The sequence below is a fragment of the Aquarana catesbeiana genome, linkage group LG10 (assembly GCF_042186555.1).
Source record: "Aquarana catesbeiana isolate 2022-GZ linkage group LG10, ASM4218655v1, whole genome shotgun sequence".
Lineage (NCBI taxonomy): Eukaryota > Metazoa > Chordata > Amphibia > Anura > Ranidae > Aquarana > Aquarana catesbeiana.
This window is the reverse complement of record NC_133333.1, coordinates 74,821,594-74,843,708: the sequence shown is the minus strand read 5'-3', so window position 1 is coordinate 74,843,708 and position 22,115 is coordinate 74,821,594. Positions and strand designations below refer to the sequence as shown.

At 42.7% G+C, this 22,115-nt stretch overlaps 1 protein-coding gene across 2 annotated transcripts in view; it reads left to right on the top strand.

The window, feature by feature from the left end:
• LOC141110735 (receptor-type tyrosine-protein phosphatase H-like) overlaps positions 1-22,115 on the top strand; it is a 788,595-nt gene that overhangs the window by 557,467 nt on the left and 209,013 nt on the right. For both annotated transcript variants that reach the window (XM_073602293.1, XM_073602291.1), the window contains one exon: positions 4,877-4,924. In XM_073602293.1, coding sequence (XP_073458394.1) covers positions 4,877-4,924 — 48 coding nt within the window. The remainder of the gene's footprint in view (positions 1-4,876; positions 4,925-22,115) is intronic.

Sequence of the window (22,115 nt, the reverse complement as noted above, 5' to 3'; positions counted from 1 at the left end):
ACTTTGATAATTTTTCCTTTTTTTGATTATATTTTTTTTTTTTTCTTATCCGTGTATGTATCATGCCATTGACATCACTTCCGGTGTCCCCTGTGTATCCTTTGCCCATCATTTATCATCTCTTATACATTCCAAGGGATATATTTTCTATATTATTCACTTTGGCGTGTGTGAGTAATCTGTTCACTTTAGGGATGTGCTTCTGCATACCACTTTTTTGTCCTTTTAGATGTTATATGTTTTAGTCATCTCTAGCCAGCTGCTTTGCCTTAATACCATTTATAGGAACAGCCACCACTATGCTGTGTGGATGGCGGACCACAATAAAATGGCTGCGCCACTAGGTAACTAGAAGCATCCACTAGAAAATAGCCGGTATATTGTTCTCTTAACGTTGGACTATAAGAAAATGGGCGCTCGTTTAACCTCATACTAAGCCTATTTAAGGACACTTCTAGTGCCATTTTGTATTCCCTGATGAAGTCACGTGATCGTGACGCTACGCGCCGGAACAGACAGGCATCGGAAGTGACATCAGTGTGCGAGCTCGTCACTTGTGGTGTATAGCTTGCTTCTCTGTATTTAATGTGAGTACCACAGTTACCTTTAAAAAATACACCTAAGTTCAAACATACTACTCTTTCTCCATTCCATTTATGTACCATTCTGGGAGGATTGCCATTGCTATCCATTTGTATAAAGGAGACCCATGTATACCATCTTAATGAGAACCACTCACCAGGATACAAGGTTACCTAGATGATCCTTATAATACATCATCTTTAAGAAGCTATTTAGTGTGATGCACTACAAGATTTCGGATTTCTATTTGATCTATATACACGCTGTAAACTCAAAAAATTCAAAAAATCAAATTAGTGTCTTAAACCTAAATAAAGTGTATATATAATGACATACAATATAATCAAATATTAGTATGAAAATGCTATATTGCACTGTATATAATGCATGTATAGTGTACAGAACTATAAACCAATATGCAAAAGAACACAATACAATCCAATATTGATATAAAATTGATATAATACACTGTGTATGGTGTAAATATGGTGTACAGAACTATAAGAAAGAACACCAAAATATGTGAGCAGTTATTCAAATATAAAAATCAATAAAGTCCAAAAAGTCCTAAATGGAATTAGCACAACAGGAGATCGTAATGTAAAAGTCCACCAACGTTGTAGAAAATGATAAGAATAGTGAAAAAAGCCACCACCCAGGGTCTTAGGGGGCTTACCAGAAGCAAATGACTTGGGAAGACTTATGTCATCCAAGTCGCAAAGGCTGTGAGACCAACTGGTCACAAGAGTACAACTCCTTAAACGGCCATGTTGGATCGTAGATTGGAGTAGCAGATAAGTGGAGAAGCTGTGTAGAGGCTTAGAGGCAACCAAAGTAAGCAGGGAAGGTATTATTGGTGAAGAGGCCGTCACCGAGGATATTAAGGGGCTTACCAGAAGTTGCTGACTTGGGGAGTCAAAAAGGCTTAGAGACCAGCTGGTCAAAAGGGTGCATCTCCTCAGATATCCTCAATAGATTCCAAACCAAGGCGGCAGTTCCTCTATTGAGGATATCTGAGGAGATGCACCCTTTTGACCAGCTGGTCTCTAAGCCTTTTTTGACTTGGACGACATAATCTCCCCAAGTCAACAACTCTTCACCAATAATACCTTCCCTGCTTATTTTGGTTGCCTCTAAGCCTCTAAACAGGTTCTCCACTTATCTGCTACTCCAATCTGCGATCCAACATGGCCATTTAAGGAGTTGTACTCTTGTGACCAGTTGGTCTCACAGCCTTTGCGACTTGGATGACATAAGTCTTCCCAAGTCATTTGCTTCTGGTAAGCCCCCTAAGACCCTGGGTGGTGGCTTTTTCACTATTCTTATAATTTTCTACAATGTTGGTGGACTTTGACATTACGGTCTCCTGTGGTGCTAATTCCATTTAGGACTTTTTGGACTTTATTGGTTTTTATATTTGAATCACTGTTCACATATTTTGGTGTTCTTTCTTATAGCTCTGTACACCATATATACACCATACACAGTGTATTATATCGATTTTATATCAATATTGGATTGTATTGTGTTCTTTTGCATATTGGTTTATAGTTCTGTATACTATACATGCACTATATTCAGTGCAATATAGCATTTTCATACTAATATTTGATTATATTGTAGGTCATTATATATACACTTTTTATTTAGGTTTAAGACACTACTTTATTTAATTTTTTTAGTTCATAGCACTACACTTTTTTACACTTTTATTTATTACTTGGGTCTATAGGTGTGTTGGCCGCTGTTTACTTAAATTTCACGCAGCGCTGTAATATTTATTTCTTTATATTAGCAGTATAACAATAGTGATCAATAATCCAGTGCAGAAATGAGAAATCAGGTGAAAAATAGTCCATATGTAATCAAGTGAAAAATAGTCCATATATAATTACTCCATTGGCAGTAAACATGCATATAAAAACACAAAAAATTTAGTGACAAAAGCAATTCATAAATGAAAATATCCAAAAAGTGACCCGGGGTCTAAGTTTTCCACCACTTGTGTTGCCCGTCACATTTCAATAGAAAGGAATGGAGGCTTACCAGAAAGCCTGCGACTGCCCTTACTCAGGGGGGGTCCAAACAGGCTTAGTAGAGCAACAGAAATCTCACAGACCTCCTACATAGGTGACCGGTCAGCTTCAATGAAGATCATCCTCAATGGCGCACTCCCAGGAGACAGGCATAGGCATCCAGTGGATTATCCTGTTGTGGTGACTATTTTGCCCACTTCATAAACCTCTCCCTCCTCATCCTCTGTTTGTGGTTTGGGGATTTCCTTTTCTTTAGGAGGTTGTGGGTTCCTGGTGTCCTCAGATGTCCCGAGTATTTTCTCCCTGGAATCGTAAACAAAAGTCAGGCCGAGGTCATACACAGGGAGGTCAGCAGATGGGTAAGGACTGGAAACCAACAGGACAGGGAGAGGATGGATGGATAGGCTGCAGGGCATGATCCAAGGAAATCGGGAAACAGGAGGGACAGGTCCAGGATGGGCTCGGGCTCGGGATAGGGATCGGATCAGATCAGGTCAGAAACAGTCTCAAGGTCAGGATACAGGCAGCGAGGTCAGGGCGCAGGGAGAAAGATACCAAGGATACCAGGCCATTAAAGTCCATTAGCCTCAACCACAAATTTCTCAACTGTTCTGGAATGTTATAGATAGTTAACTCCTATCCTAATATTGATCAGTAGTTCCAAAATAATAATAACTAGTGCAGTAGGGAACAGACACAAAAGGATATAATCAGCATCTTTTCAAATAACTGTTCTGTTTATTCAGTACATTTAAAGTTTTTTTTTTTATACTCATGCTTACAGTAATATTTGTACTTTTAACCACTTCCAGACCGCCCACCGTCGTTTTACTCTGGTACTTTGAGGAGGAATACCGTTGTTATGGCAGCAGCTAGCTACCATAACCCCTGTTCTTCAGCGGGTGGTCCGCTTCAAGATAAAAGTGGTCTTTGCGGCGGAATCGCCGTAAGATCACTTATCGGCTCCGGTGCCCTCCGCCGGCATCGGCAGAGGCGAACGCGCCCTGTCTCCACCTGCCCCCCACCTGTCTCCATATCATTGCAGGGCAGAAGCGACGTCAAAATGTCACTTCTGCCCATAGCTCTTAAAGCAGGGGTCTCAAACTGGCGGCCCTCCAGCTGTTGCGAAACTACAAGTCCCATGAGGCATTTCAAGGCTGACAGTTACAAGCATGACTCCCTCAGGCAGAGGCATGATGGGGCTTGTAGTTCCGCAACAGCTGGAGGGCCACCAGTTTGAGACCCCTGTCTTAAAGGGACATTTTTTTTTTTTTTAAATGACATTAACTTTTTTTCCTTTAATTGTATTTTAGTGTAAATATGAGATCTGTCATGCTTTTTTCTATTACAAGGGATGTTTATATTCCTTGTAAAAGGAATAAAAGTGACACCATTTTTTTAAAAGAACAGTGTACAAATTTAAAATAAAAGGTAAAATAAATAAGAAAAAAAAATTTTAAATGCGCCTCGTCCCGCCGAGCTCGCGTGCAGAAGCGAACACATACGTGAGTAGTGCCTGCATATGAAAACGGTGTTCAAACCACACATGTGAAGTATCGCCGTGATTGTTAGAGCAAGAGCAATAATTCTAGCCATAGACCTCCTCTGTAACTCAAAACATGCAACCTGTAGAATTTTTTAAACGTCAACTATGGAGATTTTTAAGGGTAAAGGTTTGTCGCCATTCCACGAGTGGGCGCAACTGTGAAGCATGACATGTTGGGTATAAGTTTACTTGGCGTAACATCATCTTTCACAATATAAAAAAAAAAAAAATAAAAAAAATACTAAAGCTAACTTTACTGTTGTCTTATTTTTTAATTCAAAAAAGTTAATTTTTTTCAAAAAAAAAGTGCGCTTGTAAGACCGCTGTACAAATACGGTGTGACAAAAAGCATTGCAACGACCACCATTGTATTCTCTAGGGTGTTAAAAAAATATATAATGTTTTCTAGCAAAAAAAAATGTTTTTAACTTGTAAACACCAAATCTCAGAAAGAGGCTCGGTCCTTAAGTGGTATAGGTAACAAGGAGAGTTACATAGGCAGGTCATTTCTTATCAGGACTCAAAAGAATGGGGATATGTAATCAAACATTTTTAGTGCCATGCTTTAATGGAGTTCTTCATTAATTTAAGGACAAAAGAAAGAATATGTCTTATTGCTAATGCAGTATTTGAGTTTTCCTTATAATAAATGTGTGTTTGTGATAAATCTGCTAACATTTATGCACACTTTTACTTTGTCTGTTTTCCATAGGTCAAAGAAGAAGTCTGATGATATACACATTGCTCCTGGAAGAAAAAGGTAAATGGTTATCCACAACTGCACTGTCCCTTCTAATTGTATTGAATATTTGAACACCACTGCAACTTAAAACTCCTAAAAAAAATCCTAGATAGTCCTATATTTGACCTTTTATAGGCTTATCAAGATAAAAGTGACTTTAAATAGTAACAGGGAAGACACATCTGTTTAAGAGATGATAGGAATATATTTATAAAGCCAAAATTGCCATTGAGTCTTGGTGTGCAACCTGACCTTATTATTAGCGTGAAATTCCACAGTCTCATTCACTCTTATGCCCCGTACACACGGTCGGATTTTCCAACGGAAAATGTTCGGTGGGAGCTTGTTGTCGGAAATTCTGACTGTGTGTAGGCTCCATTGGACATTTTCCATCGGAATTTCCGTCACACAAAATTTGAGATCTGGATCTCAAATTTTCCGACAACAAAATTTGTTGTTGTAAATTCCGATCGTGTGTACACAATTCTGATGCACAAAGTTCCACGCATGCTCGGAATCAAGCAGAAGTGCCGCACTGGCTATTGAACTTAATTTTTCTCGGCTCGTCGTACGTGTTGTACGTCACCGCATTCTTGACGTTCGGAATTTCCGACAAGATTTGTGTGACTGTGTGTATGCAAAACAACTTTGAGCCAACATCCGTCGGAAAAAATCCATGGATTTTGTTGTCAGAATGTCCGATCGTGTGTACGGGGCATAATTGTAATAATGTGATTGTGCATCAGGCAAACATGACAGCAAATTAAGAACTAGTAAATGTATTTTAAAGCAATCTGTAAAAACAGAATTTAACTTGACTTGTCTTGAGTTGAGTTGAGCCCTCCAAGAAGTGTTTTTTTTTTTTAATTTAGGAATATATAACTAGTCCAGAATTCCAGGCATGCAAGTTGATATCCACTGGCAAGAGGACAGGGACCACATAGCTATGATGCTATCTGATCCATTTAGGATGTATGTTTGGAGAAAATGTGCCAAATTTGACATCAAATCTTTTATCAGATTTTCCCCTTAGAATAATAGCTACGCTGGAATACACATATTACTATTGATATTATGCTATTGAAATTGCATGGTTTCTTTCTGTTGGTTTACCACTAAGTACTTGTATTTTGCTAACAAAATTTGTATATCTAATTTAAATATTTAAATATATGCATTATAATTTTGGTGATGTTCATTAGGATTATTATAGAAACATTTTTTTTTATCAGAGTGGGGTTATCATGACTACATCATAACAGAACACCAATCAAAGTTCTGTCTAAAAGTCCAAAAGTAATAATCAATAGAACTGTATGGAAATTAATAAAAAAAATAAATCTGTTTGTTAGAGTTAACAAGCTGTTTCTCTATATCTTAAAAATATGTTGTATGAAAAGGGCACAGAGCCATAAAAACTATGGTAGAAATACAATACAAATAATATTCCACTTACTTCCTAGCTCTCCCGGCGAAAGCTCCTAAAAGTATATTGTGGATGTGCGTTCATATAGAGTAATAGAGTAGACTCCATATCCAAATCAAAGAGCTCTACATCTCAGAAGTACAATTATGTAGCTCAAGGGCTGTACAAAGATGGAGCCGTCAATATGTTTAACTTGCATCCAGAGATATATCTATCATGGAAACCAGTTGTTCGGGGGGGTCTCCAAAGCAATATAGGGTTTATAACAACAATGTATGTTGCATAAAAAAGTACAACACACGTACAGGCGAAATAATTGTAATTGTCTGTAATGGTGATCCTTGTATGGTATGGCACCCATATTTACTGGTGATTGTTGTAAAGTATCTGTTTCATATGTCAGAGCCTTCATGTTTGATATACTGTATATGTTAATGGTCACTTACAAACTGCAAAACTTATATCAGGATAGTATTGCAACAGCAGCTACACTCATAAGTAGATGGATTTAAGGCAATCATATGTCCACTATGTCAGATCAACTCAATTATAAATCCCTTTTACATGGGCAGCACCTAAGGATTTCCATATGCATCTGAAGGATGTCAAATATGCAAAGTGTCTTTTTCTTAGATTTATAGTCCTCCAAATCTGTGGATGCTCTGTGGGGTTTCCGCAGTCTTTTTCAAATGGCATAATGACCATGTTAGCTGGCATCTGCTAAAATAATAACTACTTCATGAATTAAACTAAAAGTCATGACATCCACATGTTAGTCATTATGTGCATGAGATACAGCAACCAAACCAGTTAAATATATGCCAAGATTTACTAATCGCTGAAAAGACTCAAATAGATTTCTCTACCTAAACTTTTTTACTTTTTTCAAAGTATTGAGACATGGCTTGTTTAGTCTAAGAAAAATGTGGGTAAGTTGCACCGTGGTGCGCTGGCTGCAAGAATACACTCAGAGGACGAGGTGGATGGAAACAGTATATTGAGAGTTCCAATAACGTACAAACAGGCTGTCAGAAACCATGAATCATACCGAGACAGAAAAAGTCACAGTCTGATTCACGGTTTACAGTTACAGTTAAATCACACTTGTTTAATAATAAAAGTAAATAGAACAAACGTAGTCAAAATATAGCCAAAGTTCGATAACTGGAGCGGATAGTCAGACAAGCCAGAAAGTCAGGAAGCCAGAGATCAGTGTAGTGGAACAGCAAGCAGGATCTGGAGCCAGAAGGAATGTCAGCCAGCTCAGAGGGAGGAAGGGCTGGGCCCAGCCCTGACAGTACCCCCTCCTCAAAAACCCCTCCCCTCGGAGGACCACCAGGCTTGAGGGGAAAATGTCTATGGAAATCACAGAGAAGGACAGGGGCATGTACGTCCGAGGATGAGACCCAAGAGCGTTCCTCTGGTAGCCTTTCCAATGCACCAGGTACTGTATGCGCCCACGGAACCTACGGGAGTCAACAATGGACTGTACTTCATACTCCTCATGGTTCTCAACCTGTACAGGGTGAGGACGTGGCACCAAGGTGGTAAAGTGGTTGCAGACCAAAGGTTTTAATTAGGAGACATGAAATACATTTGAGATACGCATATTAGAAGGAAGGTCTAATGCGTAAGCCACTAGGTTAATCCTGCGAAGAATACGGAAAGGCCCAATAAACCAAGGTGCGAACTTCATAGAGGGAACACGAAGTCGGAGGTTGCGAGATGACAGCCAGACCCTGTCCCCAACCTGGTAGGAAGGCGCAGGCAGGCGTCTGCGGTCAGCATGGAGTCTGTACCTATCATTAGCATGTTGCAAAGCCTCCTGGACAAGTGGAACGAAGACCATGGAGATGCTCCTCTAATGCAGGAATACTCTGCAGAACAAATGAGTCAGGGAACATGGGAGGTTGGAAACCATAGTTCACCATAAATGGGGACAATCAGGAAGCAGAATTCAAGGCACTATTGTAAGCAAACTCCACCCACGGTAAGAGGTCTGACCAGTTGTTATGTTGGTCAGAAATATAGCAACGTAGGAATTGCTCCAAGGACTGATTGGCTCGTTCTGCTGCCCCATTAGACTGCGGGTGATAGACTGCGCAGAGGAGAAAGCAAGCTGAATTCCCAACTTTGCACAAAGGGCTCGCCAGAACCTGGGACACAAACTGACCACCCCTATCCGAGACAATCACCTTGAGTAGCCCATGTAAGCGAAAGATCTCCCGAGCAAAAATGGAAGCTAGTTCCTTAGAACTGGGCAACTTCTTAAGTGGAATACAATGAGACATTTTTGAAAACCGGTCACCCACTATAAAAATAATTGTGTTGCCCTGGGAGTTGGGTAACTCCACAATGAAATTCATAGACAGGTGGGTCCAGGGCCTCTCTCCATTGGGTATGGGTTGTAGGAGGCCCACTGGAAGGTATCGTGGAGTCTTATTCTGAGCACACATGGGACAAGCAGCTACGAAGGTGGTTACATCAGCACGTAGACTAGGCCACCAGAATTGTTGGGAAATGGCCCAAAAGAGTTGATTCTTCCCAGGGTGGCCAGCAGTCTTGGGAGAATGGTAAGTCTGGAGCACGGCAGTACGGAAACTCTCTGGGACAAAGCAGCGGTCACAAGCTTTCTCAGGAGGGGCATAAACCTGAGCAGCAAGAATTTTATCACCCAAAGGAGAAGTGAGACTGGTGCAAACCGTAGCCAGAATATGATCAGGAGGAATCACAGGAACCGGAACCGACTCCATCTTGGAAGTGGAGGAAAATTGTCGTGACAAAGCGTCAGCCCTTACATTCTTAGTACCCATTAAGAATGAGACAATGTAATTGTAACTTGACAAGAAAAGAGCCCATCGTGCCCTTATGGGAGAGAGCCGTTAAGCCTCAGACAAGAATGTGAGATTCAGTAAGAATGAGAACTGGTACAGTGGTAACTTCGAGGAGATGTCTCCATTCTTTCAGAGCTAAAATGATCGCTAACAGCTCTCTGTCACTAATCTTGTAATTGCACTCCACAGGTGACAATTTCTTGGAAAAGTAGCCACAAGGATGCATAGCGCTCTCAGAGGTAGGACGTTGAGATAGAAGAGAGCCAACTCCAGTCTCAGAAGCATCAACCTCAAGGATAAAAGGTAATGTAGGATCAGGACGTGTCAACACAGGAGCAGAAACAAAGGCAGCCTTGAGACTCTCAAAGGACTCCGGAGACCAACTCTGTGGGTTACCATCCTTTCTGATGATATCAGTCAGGAGCTTGACCAAAGACGAGAAGTTACAAATAAACTTCCGATAATAGTTGGCAAAACTAAGAAAACGCTGCAGAGGTCGTAAACCCACAGGTCGGGGCCACTGTAGGACTGCTGAAAGTTTCTCTGGGTCCATCGAAAAACAAGCAGTGGAAAAGACATAACCCAGGAATTTAACGTGTTCGCGATGGAATTCACACTTCTCCAATTTACAATAGAGATTGTTCTCTCTTCGTTTCTGAAGCACACGACAGACATCTGTGTGGTGACTCTCCAGGGACTTGGAAAAAATGAGGATATCATCGAGATAAACCCCCACACATAACTGCAACAAGAGGAGGACATCATTAATAAATTCCTGGAAAACTGCCGGGGCGTTACAAAGGCCAAAAGGCATTCTGAGGTACTCATAATGGCCTGTTCTGGTATTAAACGTTTTCCACTTGTCGCCCTCCTTAATCCCCACGAGATTGTATGCCACTCTCAAATCAAGCTTCGTGAAAACTGTTGCTTCCTTAAGGCAGTCAAATTACTCAATTACTTAATCAATGGAATCGGATAGTCATTATTAATCGTGAGACGATTGAGACCCCTATAATCAACACAAGGTCTCAGTTCACCACTCTTCTTCTTCACAAAGAAAAAAACAGCACCAGCAGGAGACAAGGATCTGCCAATGAAACCTTGAGAAAGCGTGTCTGCAACATACTCCTCCATGGCCTTATCCTCCAAGACCGACAAAGGGTAAACCCCGCCATGAGGGGGTGTGGCACCAGGTTGAAGGTCAATTGCGCAATCATACGACCGGTGTGGAGGCAAACTACTGGTTTGACCTTTTTCAAAGACATCGCTAAAATTGCGGTACTCCTCCGGCAGGGAGGAGAGTGAAGTGGTGCACAGCACCTTGGCTACCTTCTGGAAGCATGTCTTACTGCATTTTGGTGACTAGGAGAGAACCTCAGCATGGAGCCAATCAAAAGAGGGGTTGTGCCTCTGTAACCAAGGATAACCAATAACCAGCAGAAACTTATGTGAGGAAATAACTTGGAACTGGATTATCTCATGGTGAAGAGCCCCTATGGCCATGGACAACGGAACAGTCTCATGAGTCACATGGGCAGGCTGTAGAGGTCTCCCATCAATGGCAAGTAGAGTGTCACGCAGCTGCAGCGGAATTGAGTGCTTCGATACAAAGGCAGCATCAATGAACAGGCCTGCAGCCCCAGACTCGATTAGAGCTTGTATCTTGACGGACGACTCAGCCCAAGAAAGGGTAACCGAAACCAGGGGCTTATCCTTCCAGATAACTGGGGACAAAATAATGCCACCTAAGGTCTGTCCGTGACAGGACCTCAAGGTTTGGGCGTTCCCTGGACGGGTAGGACAAGACTTCAAAAAGTGACCTGCCTGCCCACAATAAAGGCACAATCTCTCCCTCCTCTTAAGGGTTCTCTCATCCGCAGAGAGACATGTGAAGCCCAAGTGCATGGGTTCAACTTCACTGACCGACTTGGTACCAGGAGGCATGGGAGGTGAGGGAGGCAAGGGTGGGACTGCAAAGCTTGGAGACAAATGTACAGGAGGCTTCCGCAAGCGCTCCTTAAAAGAGAGTCTTTGTCTGAGTCTGAAGTCAATGAGGATGGCAAAAGTGATTAACTTCTCCAGCTCAGTGGGTATATCTCGGGCTGCTATCTCATCCTTGATGGTGTCCGAAAGGCCATGAGAAAAAGCAGCCATGAGGGCCTCATTGTTCCAAGCAACCTCTGCTGCCAGAGTACGGAATTCAATGGTGTAATCGGCAACAGTTCTCGTACTCTGATGGACATGAGGCACTTGGCAGCAGAAGCGGAGCATGCGGGAACATCAAATACCCTTTTAAAAGAAGCCACAAACTCAGGGTAACTCAAGACAACAGGTTTTTGTGTCTCCCATAGAGGGTTTGCCCAGGCCAATGCTCTCTCAGAAAGCAAAGATATAACGAAACCTACTTTGCTTCTGTGCGTGGGAAACGCCTGGGGCAGCATCTCGAAGTATATCTCAACCTGGTTGAGAAACCCTCTGAATTGAACTGGATCACCCCCAAATCGCTGGGAAAGCATAGCAGAACCAGACATACCTATTATAGAAGTAATACTCCAGGCGGGTGCCTGCAGAGAGACTGGAGCAGCAGCAGGGATGGCCTGCAACAACACAGTAGGAGATTCCAGGTGAGCCGTGCGACTCAGAAGCATTTGTAACGCCATGGCAAACTGATCCATGCAGTGATCTTGCTCATACAATCTGGAAAAAATATTACCAACAAGTGGATTGACTGCATCTTCTGAATTCATGACCTTCGCCTACTGTCAGAAACCATGAATCAGACCCAGACAGAAGTACAGTTAAATCACACTTGTTTAATAATAGAAGAAAATAGAACAAACGTAGTCAAAACATAGCCAAAGCTTGGAAACCGGAAAGGATAGTTAGACAAGCCAGAAAGTCAGGTAGCCAGAGATCAGCATAGTGGAACAGCAGGCAGGATCTGGAGCCAGAAGACATGTCAGCCAAGCAAGTCTTTAACAGGAACGCAGAAGATAGTCTCTGTGATGTTTAACAAGGCAGCGCTAAAAACACCAGTAGTAAAAAGCGACAATATAAATAAAATAAATACATGTGAACCACTCTAATAATGCCATAAAAATTCTAGAAATTAAGGAATCAGAAAGTCTCAGTGTCCATTTCACCATTTAACAAATAAAAAATTCAAATAATGTGCTTGTAGAGAAATTCAATAATCCACACGGTGTTCCATTTCAAATAGAAAGTTCAGTGGTGCTCCAGAAAGAAAAGGGAGAAAGATCCTCAGCACCTGTCCGCTGGACAGCCTGAACTAACCAGAATGTAATGCGGTTAATAACATAAATTTAATTCCTCCACTCCTTCTGGATCCACCCAGCTCCACAGAACATTAATTTATTATGCTTAATATTATTATTATTTGCACTGCTGTGCAAAATGTTAGCGCATTGTTTCCCTGGAAGCCAAGGTTCTGAATCTGGGGAAGCAACTGTCAGCACTGAGAAGTTCCACCATACTAAAGGAGAGCCAGGAACGTACACGGCAGGTGCCAGAAGGGGCCAGCACAGAGGCGGGTGGAGACAAAGAGGTGCAGGTACTAGCAAAGAGTAGATGGGTGACAGTCAGGAAGGGTAGAGGGGGAAGTGCCAGGGAAGCCGATCCAGGGCTGGAGCATCCCAATAAGTACGCTCCATTGAGTGACATTGGTGAAACCAGTCAGGGACCAGCACTGCTGGAGCTGAGGGACTCTCCTAGCTGCCAGGGGAAGAACTCCTCCAGTGAGAGTGGGGGGGAAGCGAAGGGAAAGGAAAGACAGATTCTGGTGGCAGGGAACTCAATTCATAGAAGGACAGAGAGGCCAATTTGTAACAAAGACCTGAAGTGCCGAACAGTATGTTATCTACCGGGCGCTCGGGTTTGGCACATCACGGATCTGGTGGACAGATGACTGGGAGGGGCTGAGGAAGACCCAGCTGTCATGGTGCACGTTAGCACCAATGACAAAGTCAGAGGCAGATGGAGTGTCCTAAAGGATGATTTTAGGGACTTAGGAGCTAAATTGAGGAAAAGGACCTCCAAGGAAGTATTATCAGGAATACTACCGGTACATCGAGCCACACCAGAAAGGCAGAGGGAGATTAGGGAAGTAAACAAGTGGCTGAAGATCTGCTGTAGTTAGGAGGGGTTTGGGTTCCTGGAGGACTGGGCCGACTTCTCATTCGATAACCGGTACTATAGAAGGGACGGACTGCACCTAAATGAGGAGGGTGCAGATCAGCTGGGAATGAAGATGGCCAAAAAGTTAGAGGGGTTTTTAAACTAGGCGATGGGGGGGAGGGTCCAGAGGTAGAGATAGTAAGCGCGGAACATATTCCAGCGGGGTAGTATTTTGGGGGCATTAATGGTAGGTTGACCAAAGCATATAAACCCAAGGTAAGTATAATAGCAAGTCCTAGTTGCAATCTCAGAACACCCAATAAGAGGATAATATGCGACTGGTCTACGTGGCATGTTCACCAATGCCAGGAGCCTTGGATAGAGAGGGTAAAAGATAGAGAGGGTAAAAAAGGGGGAGGGGTATGCCTATAAATCAAGAATAATGTACAAGTGAATGTGAGAGATGACATCACTAAGGGAGCTAGGGAGGAGGTGGAATCCTTATGGGTAGAGCTCCAAAGGGATGAAGCTAAGGGGAAGATAATACTGGGAGTATGCTATAGGTCCCCTAACCTGAGGGAGGAAGGGGAGACAGATCTCCTATCACAATTTGGATTAGCAGCAAGGATGGGAAGTGTTATCATAATGGGGGATTTTAACTGACTGAAATGGTACCAGCTGAATGGAGAAAAGCCAATGTAGCACCAATATTTAAAAAGGGCCCAAAATACATCCCTGGGAATTACAGACGAGTTAGCCTAACATCAATAGTATGTAAACTCTTGGAGGGGATGATAAGCGACTATATACATGATTTTAGTAATTAAAACGGTATCATTAGGAGTAATCAGTTTGGATTCATGAAGAATCTTTCTTGCCAAACTAATCTATTAACCTTCTATGAGGAGGTGAGTTGCCATCTAGATAAAGGAAGGCCCGTAGACATGGTGTATCTGGATTTTGCAAAAGCATTTGACACAGTTCCCCATAAACATTTACTGTACAAAATAAGGTCTGTTGGCATGGACCATAGGGTGAGTACATGGATTGAAAACTGGCTACAAGGGTGAGTTCAGAGAGTGGTGATAAATGGGGAGTACTTGGAATGGTCAGAGGTGGGTAGTGGTGTCCCCCGGGGTTCTGTGCTGGGACCAATCCTATTTATTTTGTTCATAAACGACCTGGAGAGCGGGGTAAACAGTTCAATCTCTGTATTTGTGGATGATACTAAGCTAAGCAGATCAATAACTTCTCCGCAGGATGTGGAAACCTTGCAAAAAGATCTGAACAAATTAGTGGGGTGTGCAACTACATGGCAAATGAGTTTTAATGTAGAAAAATGTAAAATAATACATTTTACACGCATAATCCATCAGCGCCGGGTGCGGGTTGTAGAAGGCCATGTCAGCAGAACACACTCTGCCTGACTAACTCCTGCGAGTCACCTCTACACAGTACAGCACACCCCGCCTTCTTCTGCTGGCCAATCGATTGGTCAAGATGATTGGTCTACCAGGGGGATCAGCTGGATCTTTATGCACTTTTGGCAGTGCATAAAAAATGTGTATGCGTGGATGTTTTATCCGAAACAATTTCCCACAAGTCCTTGGTAAAAAAACTTCCACTTAGTACTTCATCCACCAATTCATTGAACTCCAACTGATACTTATGCCGCGTACACACGAGCGGACTTTTAGACCGGACTGGTCCGACGGACCTAGTCCGGCGGACAATTCGAGCATGTGTGGGCTTCATCGGACCTGCAGCGGACTTTTTTGGTATAAAATCTGACAGACTTTAGATTTGGAACATGTTTCAAATCTTTATGTCGGAACTCCGCCGGACCCAGTTCCTATAGAAAAGTCCGCTCGTCTGTATGCTAGTCCGACGGACGAAAACCGACTCTAGGGCAGCTATTAGCTACTGGCTATCAACTTCCTTATTTTAGTCCGGTCATACGTCATCAGGTATGAATCCGTCGGACTTTGGTGTGATCGTGTGTAGCAAAGTTCGTTTGTTCGGAAAGTCCGTTGGAAGTCCGCCGAAAGTCCGTCGGATAGACTGTCGGACCAGTCTGGTCGAAAAGTCCGCTCGTGTGTACGCGGCATTAGGGATGGGCCGAACGGCCTCCTTTTCAGTTCGCACCAGAACTTTCAAACACCGCGAAAGTTCGGACCTGAATAACGAACCCCATTAAAGTAAATGCGATCCGGATGTCAAAAATCAAAAGTGCCCATTTTGGAGGCTTATATGCAAGTAATTGGGCATACAATGGTTATAGGGGTCCAGGTCCTGCCCTGGGGGAGATGTATCAAAAAAATTGATTTACATTTTTTTTTAAATGAGCAGTGATTTTTGAATTTTAAAGTGAAAGCATAAAAATGAAAAAAAAAATCCTTCCAATATAGTGCCTGGGGGGGGGGCCTTAGTACCTTACCTATAAGGTGGCAGATCTGTACCATGGCTATAATCTGCTGCAGCAATAAATGCATTTGTAAAGCCAAAAAAATGACATTTTCCCTGCAAACTGCCTTTATTTTGCTCAGCAATAGCTGGGGAGCCAGTGTGTATGATGAAGCCACAATGTAGTGCACTGGAAACAAGATTAGAGATTTTTTGGATACATTATGGTGTCACTTTGACTTTGGATGAGGTAACGGGTGCGTGATGAAAGCAAGAATTGGCCTTGCTGTTAAAAATTGCAATGATATGCACCTGTCAAACAGGTGCAGAAAAATTGGTCTTTGGGTGTCGGGAGTGCCTTCCCGCCATAACCCTATTAGAGGTACTCTTGATGAAAGCAAGAATTGGCCTTGCTGTAAAAAATTGCAATGATATGCACCTGTCAAACAGGTATAAAAAAAATTACTCTTTGGGTGTCGGGGGCGCCTTCCCACAGTAACCCTAAAGAGGTACTCTTGATGAAGGCAAAATTGCAATGATATACACCTGTCAAACAGGTGCTGAAAAATTGGTCTTTGGGTGTTAATTGTGCCCATGAAACCTATACCAAAAACATTCTTCCTGATTAAATGATTGAACACCCTCAAAGCTAGGCAGCCTCGAAGTCCTGCAGCGATTCCAAATCCCAAAAAGACTTAATCAGTGACATCGACAGCAGGGTCTTCATAGCTGGTAATCCAGGACTGATTAATTTTTATAAAAGTCAAACGGTCCACGGAGTCTGTGGACAGAGGCATTATATGATCAGTAACTAAACCTCCTGCAGCACTGAATGCCCGTACTCATCCACCATGTGATGCAGACGCTGCTAATGGGATGGGGAAGCTGACAGCCCTGGGCAGGGAGGACTAAAAAAATTCCAAAATGCCTCACTTAGGCGGACACCTTCTTCAACGCTCCTCTGTTGACCAACAGAAGACTCAAAATGACGTTTTCCACGACACTGTAACCTACTGGAGTCAGGAAAAACATTCAATAAAAGCCTCTTAAACGTGTTCTCAAGAGATCTTTTTCATGTGTTGCTGAACTTACCGGTAGTCATTGTGGATTTAAAGTTTGAAGCAGCACAGTAGAATGAGTACCTACCTGCTTTTGATTACTTTCATCCTTTGAGCCACCAAGATTACATAGTTAAATACATAGTTAGTCAGGATGAAAAAAGACACAAGTCCATTCAGTTCAACCTTAAAAACAATAAATAAATAAATAGATAAAATAATTCTCTGACGATCCCTGGGAGGGAATGTTTGCACAGGGTGCAAGGCGTGTTTGACCCCTTGCAGGGTTGTTTAAAGGAGGTGAGCGAGCACTGCATGAGGTGGTGGGAGCACTCCGTTCATTGAGGTAGTCTAAAGATATCACATAAGCTTGTTTTTGTTTTTTTGTTTTTTATTTTTTAATTTTTCTGCACAACTCGGATTCATTCATTTTATGTTTTTGGACTTTTTTCATATTATTGCAATATCAGTGTTTATCACCATAATTGTTTATTTCACTTTTACAGTGCTGTCACACCTATATTGTTTTTTACTGATTTCTGTGGGAGCACATTAGTGACAGCTGCAATAAAAAGTTATCACTATTATATGTTTTCTAAGTTTCACATTTCATACCATATTAGCGCGCAACTACCTCAATTTTCATTTGCATCCTTCTCCTTTATCCTTCTCCTTTATGCTACGTATTCTTGGGTCCTTTCGCAGGCTTTGAAGCACGAGGTTGTCCATGCGCCTCAAATTTGCAGAGGCTTGCGATCTGGAACTTCCTTCTCCCAGCCACATACTACTCCCAAGGGTCCTGAGGTTGGAAAGCCATCGCTTACAGATTGACGCATGTCTTCCTCTTCTTCAAAGCCTATGAAAGTGCCAGAATCCTCCTCCCCTCTCTCCTCCTGTGTGTTCTGTGACATAGGAATGATGGTGTCTGAATAAAGTGGGCCTTGAGCAGAAAGGTAGTCCTCCTCTTCCTTCTGCTTCTCTGCCTCCAGTGCCCTGTCCATAATGCCACGCAGAGTCTGCTCCAGCAGGAACACAACAGGGATTGTGTCACTGATGCATTGTCATGGCTCACCATCCTTGTGGTCTATTGTATGAGTATTGTATGGATATTCATAAAACCCATTAATACATATATATTATTATAAGATAAAAAATGAATCAGCGCAAAGTGGTATACAACAAGAGCAGCAGCTGAACACTAGGGTCAAATTTCAAATCCCTCAACAAACATCAAAAAACAGACAGTGCAGCGCTAGTAAATGAAAATAAAAAATATATGAGAAATAAAAAACAGGATAGAGCACAATACAATCCACCACAGTGTGTAGACAATCAGTCCATAAAGTCAGGTCCTAATAAATCTTCAAGGTTGAAAAAACGGCATGCTTGCAAAAAGGTGATTCCAGGAGCCCACCACCACGGTAACAAATGGCCTCTCACCTGATGTTGTGGACCCTTTAGTTATAGAGGGTCAGAAAACACCTTATTCATTTAACCAAATGATATGCAGCATAAATAAATCTCCGTCAAGGACCCGGTACAGGACACTCCAATATGGCCATATAAGAAATGAAAGTGGCAAAAAGATAGTGCTCTCCGTATGTAAAAACTCTTTAATCAATGAATAAAATCATCATAACACTCACATGAGTAGTACTTGGTACAGGCAGACAAACAGTAGTGACGATCTTCCGATCTTCCGAACAACAGAGCAGATGTGCAGTGGCCGCGGGTGACGTCACGGCGTTTCCTCGTTCTGGATGCGTTGCGTCCCAGTGGGCGGGGAATTCTTCAGCAGATGGCCTCCCTGATCCTGCAAAGCCTGCGGAAGGATCCTCGTATTCGTGGTATCAAGGAGAGGGATCAATACTGGCTGGCAACCCTCCTTGATCCAGGTTACAAGAGTAAGGTTACAGACCTTATCTTGCCATCGCAGAGGGAACATCTTTGGGAAGCCTTGCAGAAAGGTCTGTGCAACGCGTTCCCAGAGACTGGGAGGTAACAAACTCCTGTTCCTGGACAACGTGTTGCCGAGGCTTCGGTCAGTCAAACAAGGAGCAGTGGAAAAGTTGGCCGTCTGACCGATGCGTTCAGACAATTTTTTAGTCCACAGCCCCAAGGTATGACCGGTTCCAGCAACCATCCCCAGCGTCTATTTTACATGGTGCAGGAATACCTAGGGGCAAGCTCTGACTTGGACACCTTTCTCACCGAAAATCCTCTGGGCTACTGGGTCTTAAGGATGGATCACTGGCCAGAGCTTGCACAGTATGCAATTGAGCTACTAGCCTGTCCTGCATCCAGCGTTCTTTCGGAACGCACACTCAGTGCTGCTGGAGGCTTTGTAAGCGATCACAAGGTGCGCCTCCACCAACTCGGTCGATCGACTGACCTTCAGAAAAATGAATCAGTCTTGGATCACCACCAGATACCAAGCATCTGATGCTGATGTAACCGAATAAATTGAAATGTTAGATCCCTTCAAGACTGCCTATGCTGATGCTGAATGACTATCCTGTTATGCTGAGTGACTATCCTCTTCCTCCTCAATGATCATGCTGATAGCTTGTAAGAATATTTTTGATTCTGGGTGCCGCCACCATTGGCTAAGGCCCAATTTTTCAGCCCCTGTTTAACAGGGTCGTGTAATTACAATTTTGATGCAATTCTTTGCAGCAGGGCTCATTCCTGTGCTCCAACTAGAGTATCTGTGAGGGGTTGCAGTGTTGTGGCACCAGTGCCTAAGGCCCAATTTTTCAGCCCCTATTTAACAGGGGCGTGTAATTACAATTTTTGATCATTCCTGCGCTCCAACTAGAGTATCTGTGAGGGGTTGCAGTGTTGTGGCACCAGTGCCTAAGGCCCAATTTTTCAGCCCCTGTTTAAGAGGTGCGTGTAAATACAATTTTTGATGCAATTCTTTTCAGCAGGGCTCGTTTCTGCGCTCCAACTAGAGTATCTGTGGGGGTTGCAGTGTTGTGGTACCAGCACCAGTGCCTAAGGCCCAATTTTTCTGTCCCTGTTCAACAGGGACATGTAATTTAAATTCTTGATCTAATATTTCACAGCAGGGCCTATTCCAGAGCCCACCAAGAGTAACTGTGATGACTTACAGTGTTGTGGCACCAGCAAAACCACCACCACCACCACCAAAGGCCCAGTTTTTCTGCCCCTGTTCAACAGGTGCATGTAATTACAATTCTTGATCTAATATTTCACAGCAGGGCCCGTTCCAGCGCCCACCAAGAGTAACAGTGAGGACTTACAGTGTTGTGGCACCACCACCACCACCAAAGGCCCAATTTTTCTGCCCCTGTTCAACAGGTGCATGTAATTACAATTCTTGATCTAATATTTCACAGCAGGGCCCGTTCCAGCACCCACCAAGAGTAACTGTGAGGACTTATAGTATTGTGGCACCAGCACCACCACCATCACCAAAGGCATAATTTTTCTGCCCCTGTTCAACAGGGGCATGTAATTACAATTCTTGATCTAATATTTCACAGCAGGGCCCTGTGAGGACTTACAGTGTTGTGGCAACACCAACACCTAAGGCCACAATTTCTGCAGAGTATATTGGGCAGGCCCCTACTTTCAAACATCCAACTTACAAACGACTCCTACTTGCAAACGGAAGGAAACAACAGGAAGTGAGATGAAATCTACCCCTAGGAAGGGAAATTCTCTCCTGTAAGAGTTAATATGGGAAAAACGTTTCTCCTTTCCACTGATGCTTTATCACCAATTCTTGTTTCACTAAAAACCCCAAATTTTCTAAAAACATTTGTCATTGTGACAGAAAGTGAGGTGAAATCTTCTGAAGAGGAGCACAGACAGCAAAACAAATGTCACAGGAGTGACAACCCTTCCCTATGTTTTCCAAAAAGCTTAAAAATAGATTTTTTGGCTGGAGCTAAACACTTTAAAAATGTACCAGTTCAAAATTACAAACAGGTTCTACTTAACAACAAACCTACAGTCCCTGTCTTGTTTGCACCGCGTATGCTGCTGTTCAGAGTATATAGGGCCTGGGGGCCCCACGCCTTTCCTTTTTTCAATTTGGGTGCGGGGTTCCCCTTAATATCCATACAAGACCCAAAGGGCCTGGTAATGGACTGGGGGGGGTACCCATGCCGTTTGTCTCACTGATTTTCATCCATATTGCCAGGACCCGACATTACATTAAACCCGCAAGCAGTTTTAAATGACTTTTATTCTTTTAAAAATGTCATTTTGTGCAGGGGCTGTTCTAAGCACGGGAAATACGCGCTACTTTACAAGCATACTATAGAAACCTCACAGGTACGATATTTAAAGGAATATTTCACTTTTTTTTCACTTTAAGCATCATTAAAATCATTGCTCTCTAAAAAAACGGCCGTTTTTAAAACTTCTTTTTGCATTGATACATGTCACCTGGGGCAGGACCCAGGTCCCTAAACCCTTTTTAGGACAATACCATGCAAATTAACCTTTTAAAATTAGCACTTTTGATTTCAAAAATTTCAAAAGTCCCATAGACTTCAATGGGGTTCTAACGTTCGTGTGAAGTTTCAGTCCGTTCGCAGGTTCTAGTTCGGCTCATCCCTAGTAGCCACATGTAGGTCAGCTAGCACCAGGAACTTTCCATTTATTGCTACACTATGTGGCAGATGAGGTTTAATGTAGATAAATGTAAAGTTATGCACTTGGGTGCTAAGAATATGCATGGATTATACATACTAGGGGGGGTACAACTGGGAGGGATCTGTAGTGGAGAAGGATCTGGGGGTTTTGGTAGATCATACGCTCAATAATAGCATGCAATTCCAAGCTCCGGTTTCCAAAGCGAGCAGAATCCTTTCTTGTATTAAGAGAGTATGTTGCCCCTGTACAAATCATTAGTTAGACCTCATCTGGAATATGCAGTTCAGTTTTGGTCACCAGTTCACAGAAAGGATATCGGGGAACTGGAGAAAGTGCAGAGAAGGGCAACCAAACTGATAAGAGGCATGGAGGAACTCAGTTATGAGGAAAGATTAGAGGAACTGAATTTATTCACTCTTGAGAAGAGGAGAATAAAGGGGGGTTTGATCAACATGTACAAATATATAAGGGGTTCATATAGTGAACTTGGTGTTGAGTTATTAAATTTACGGTCAACAAAGAGGACAAGGGGGCACTCTTTACGCCTAGAGGAAAAGAGATTTCAACTCCAAATACGGAAATGTTTCTTCACAGTAAGAGCTGTGAAAATGTGGAATAGACTTCCTTCAGAGGTGGTTCTGGCCAGCTCAATAGATTAAAGGCCTGGATTTTTTCACTAAATGTACATAATATAATTGGGTACTAACATTTATAGGTAATGTTGA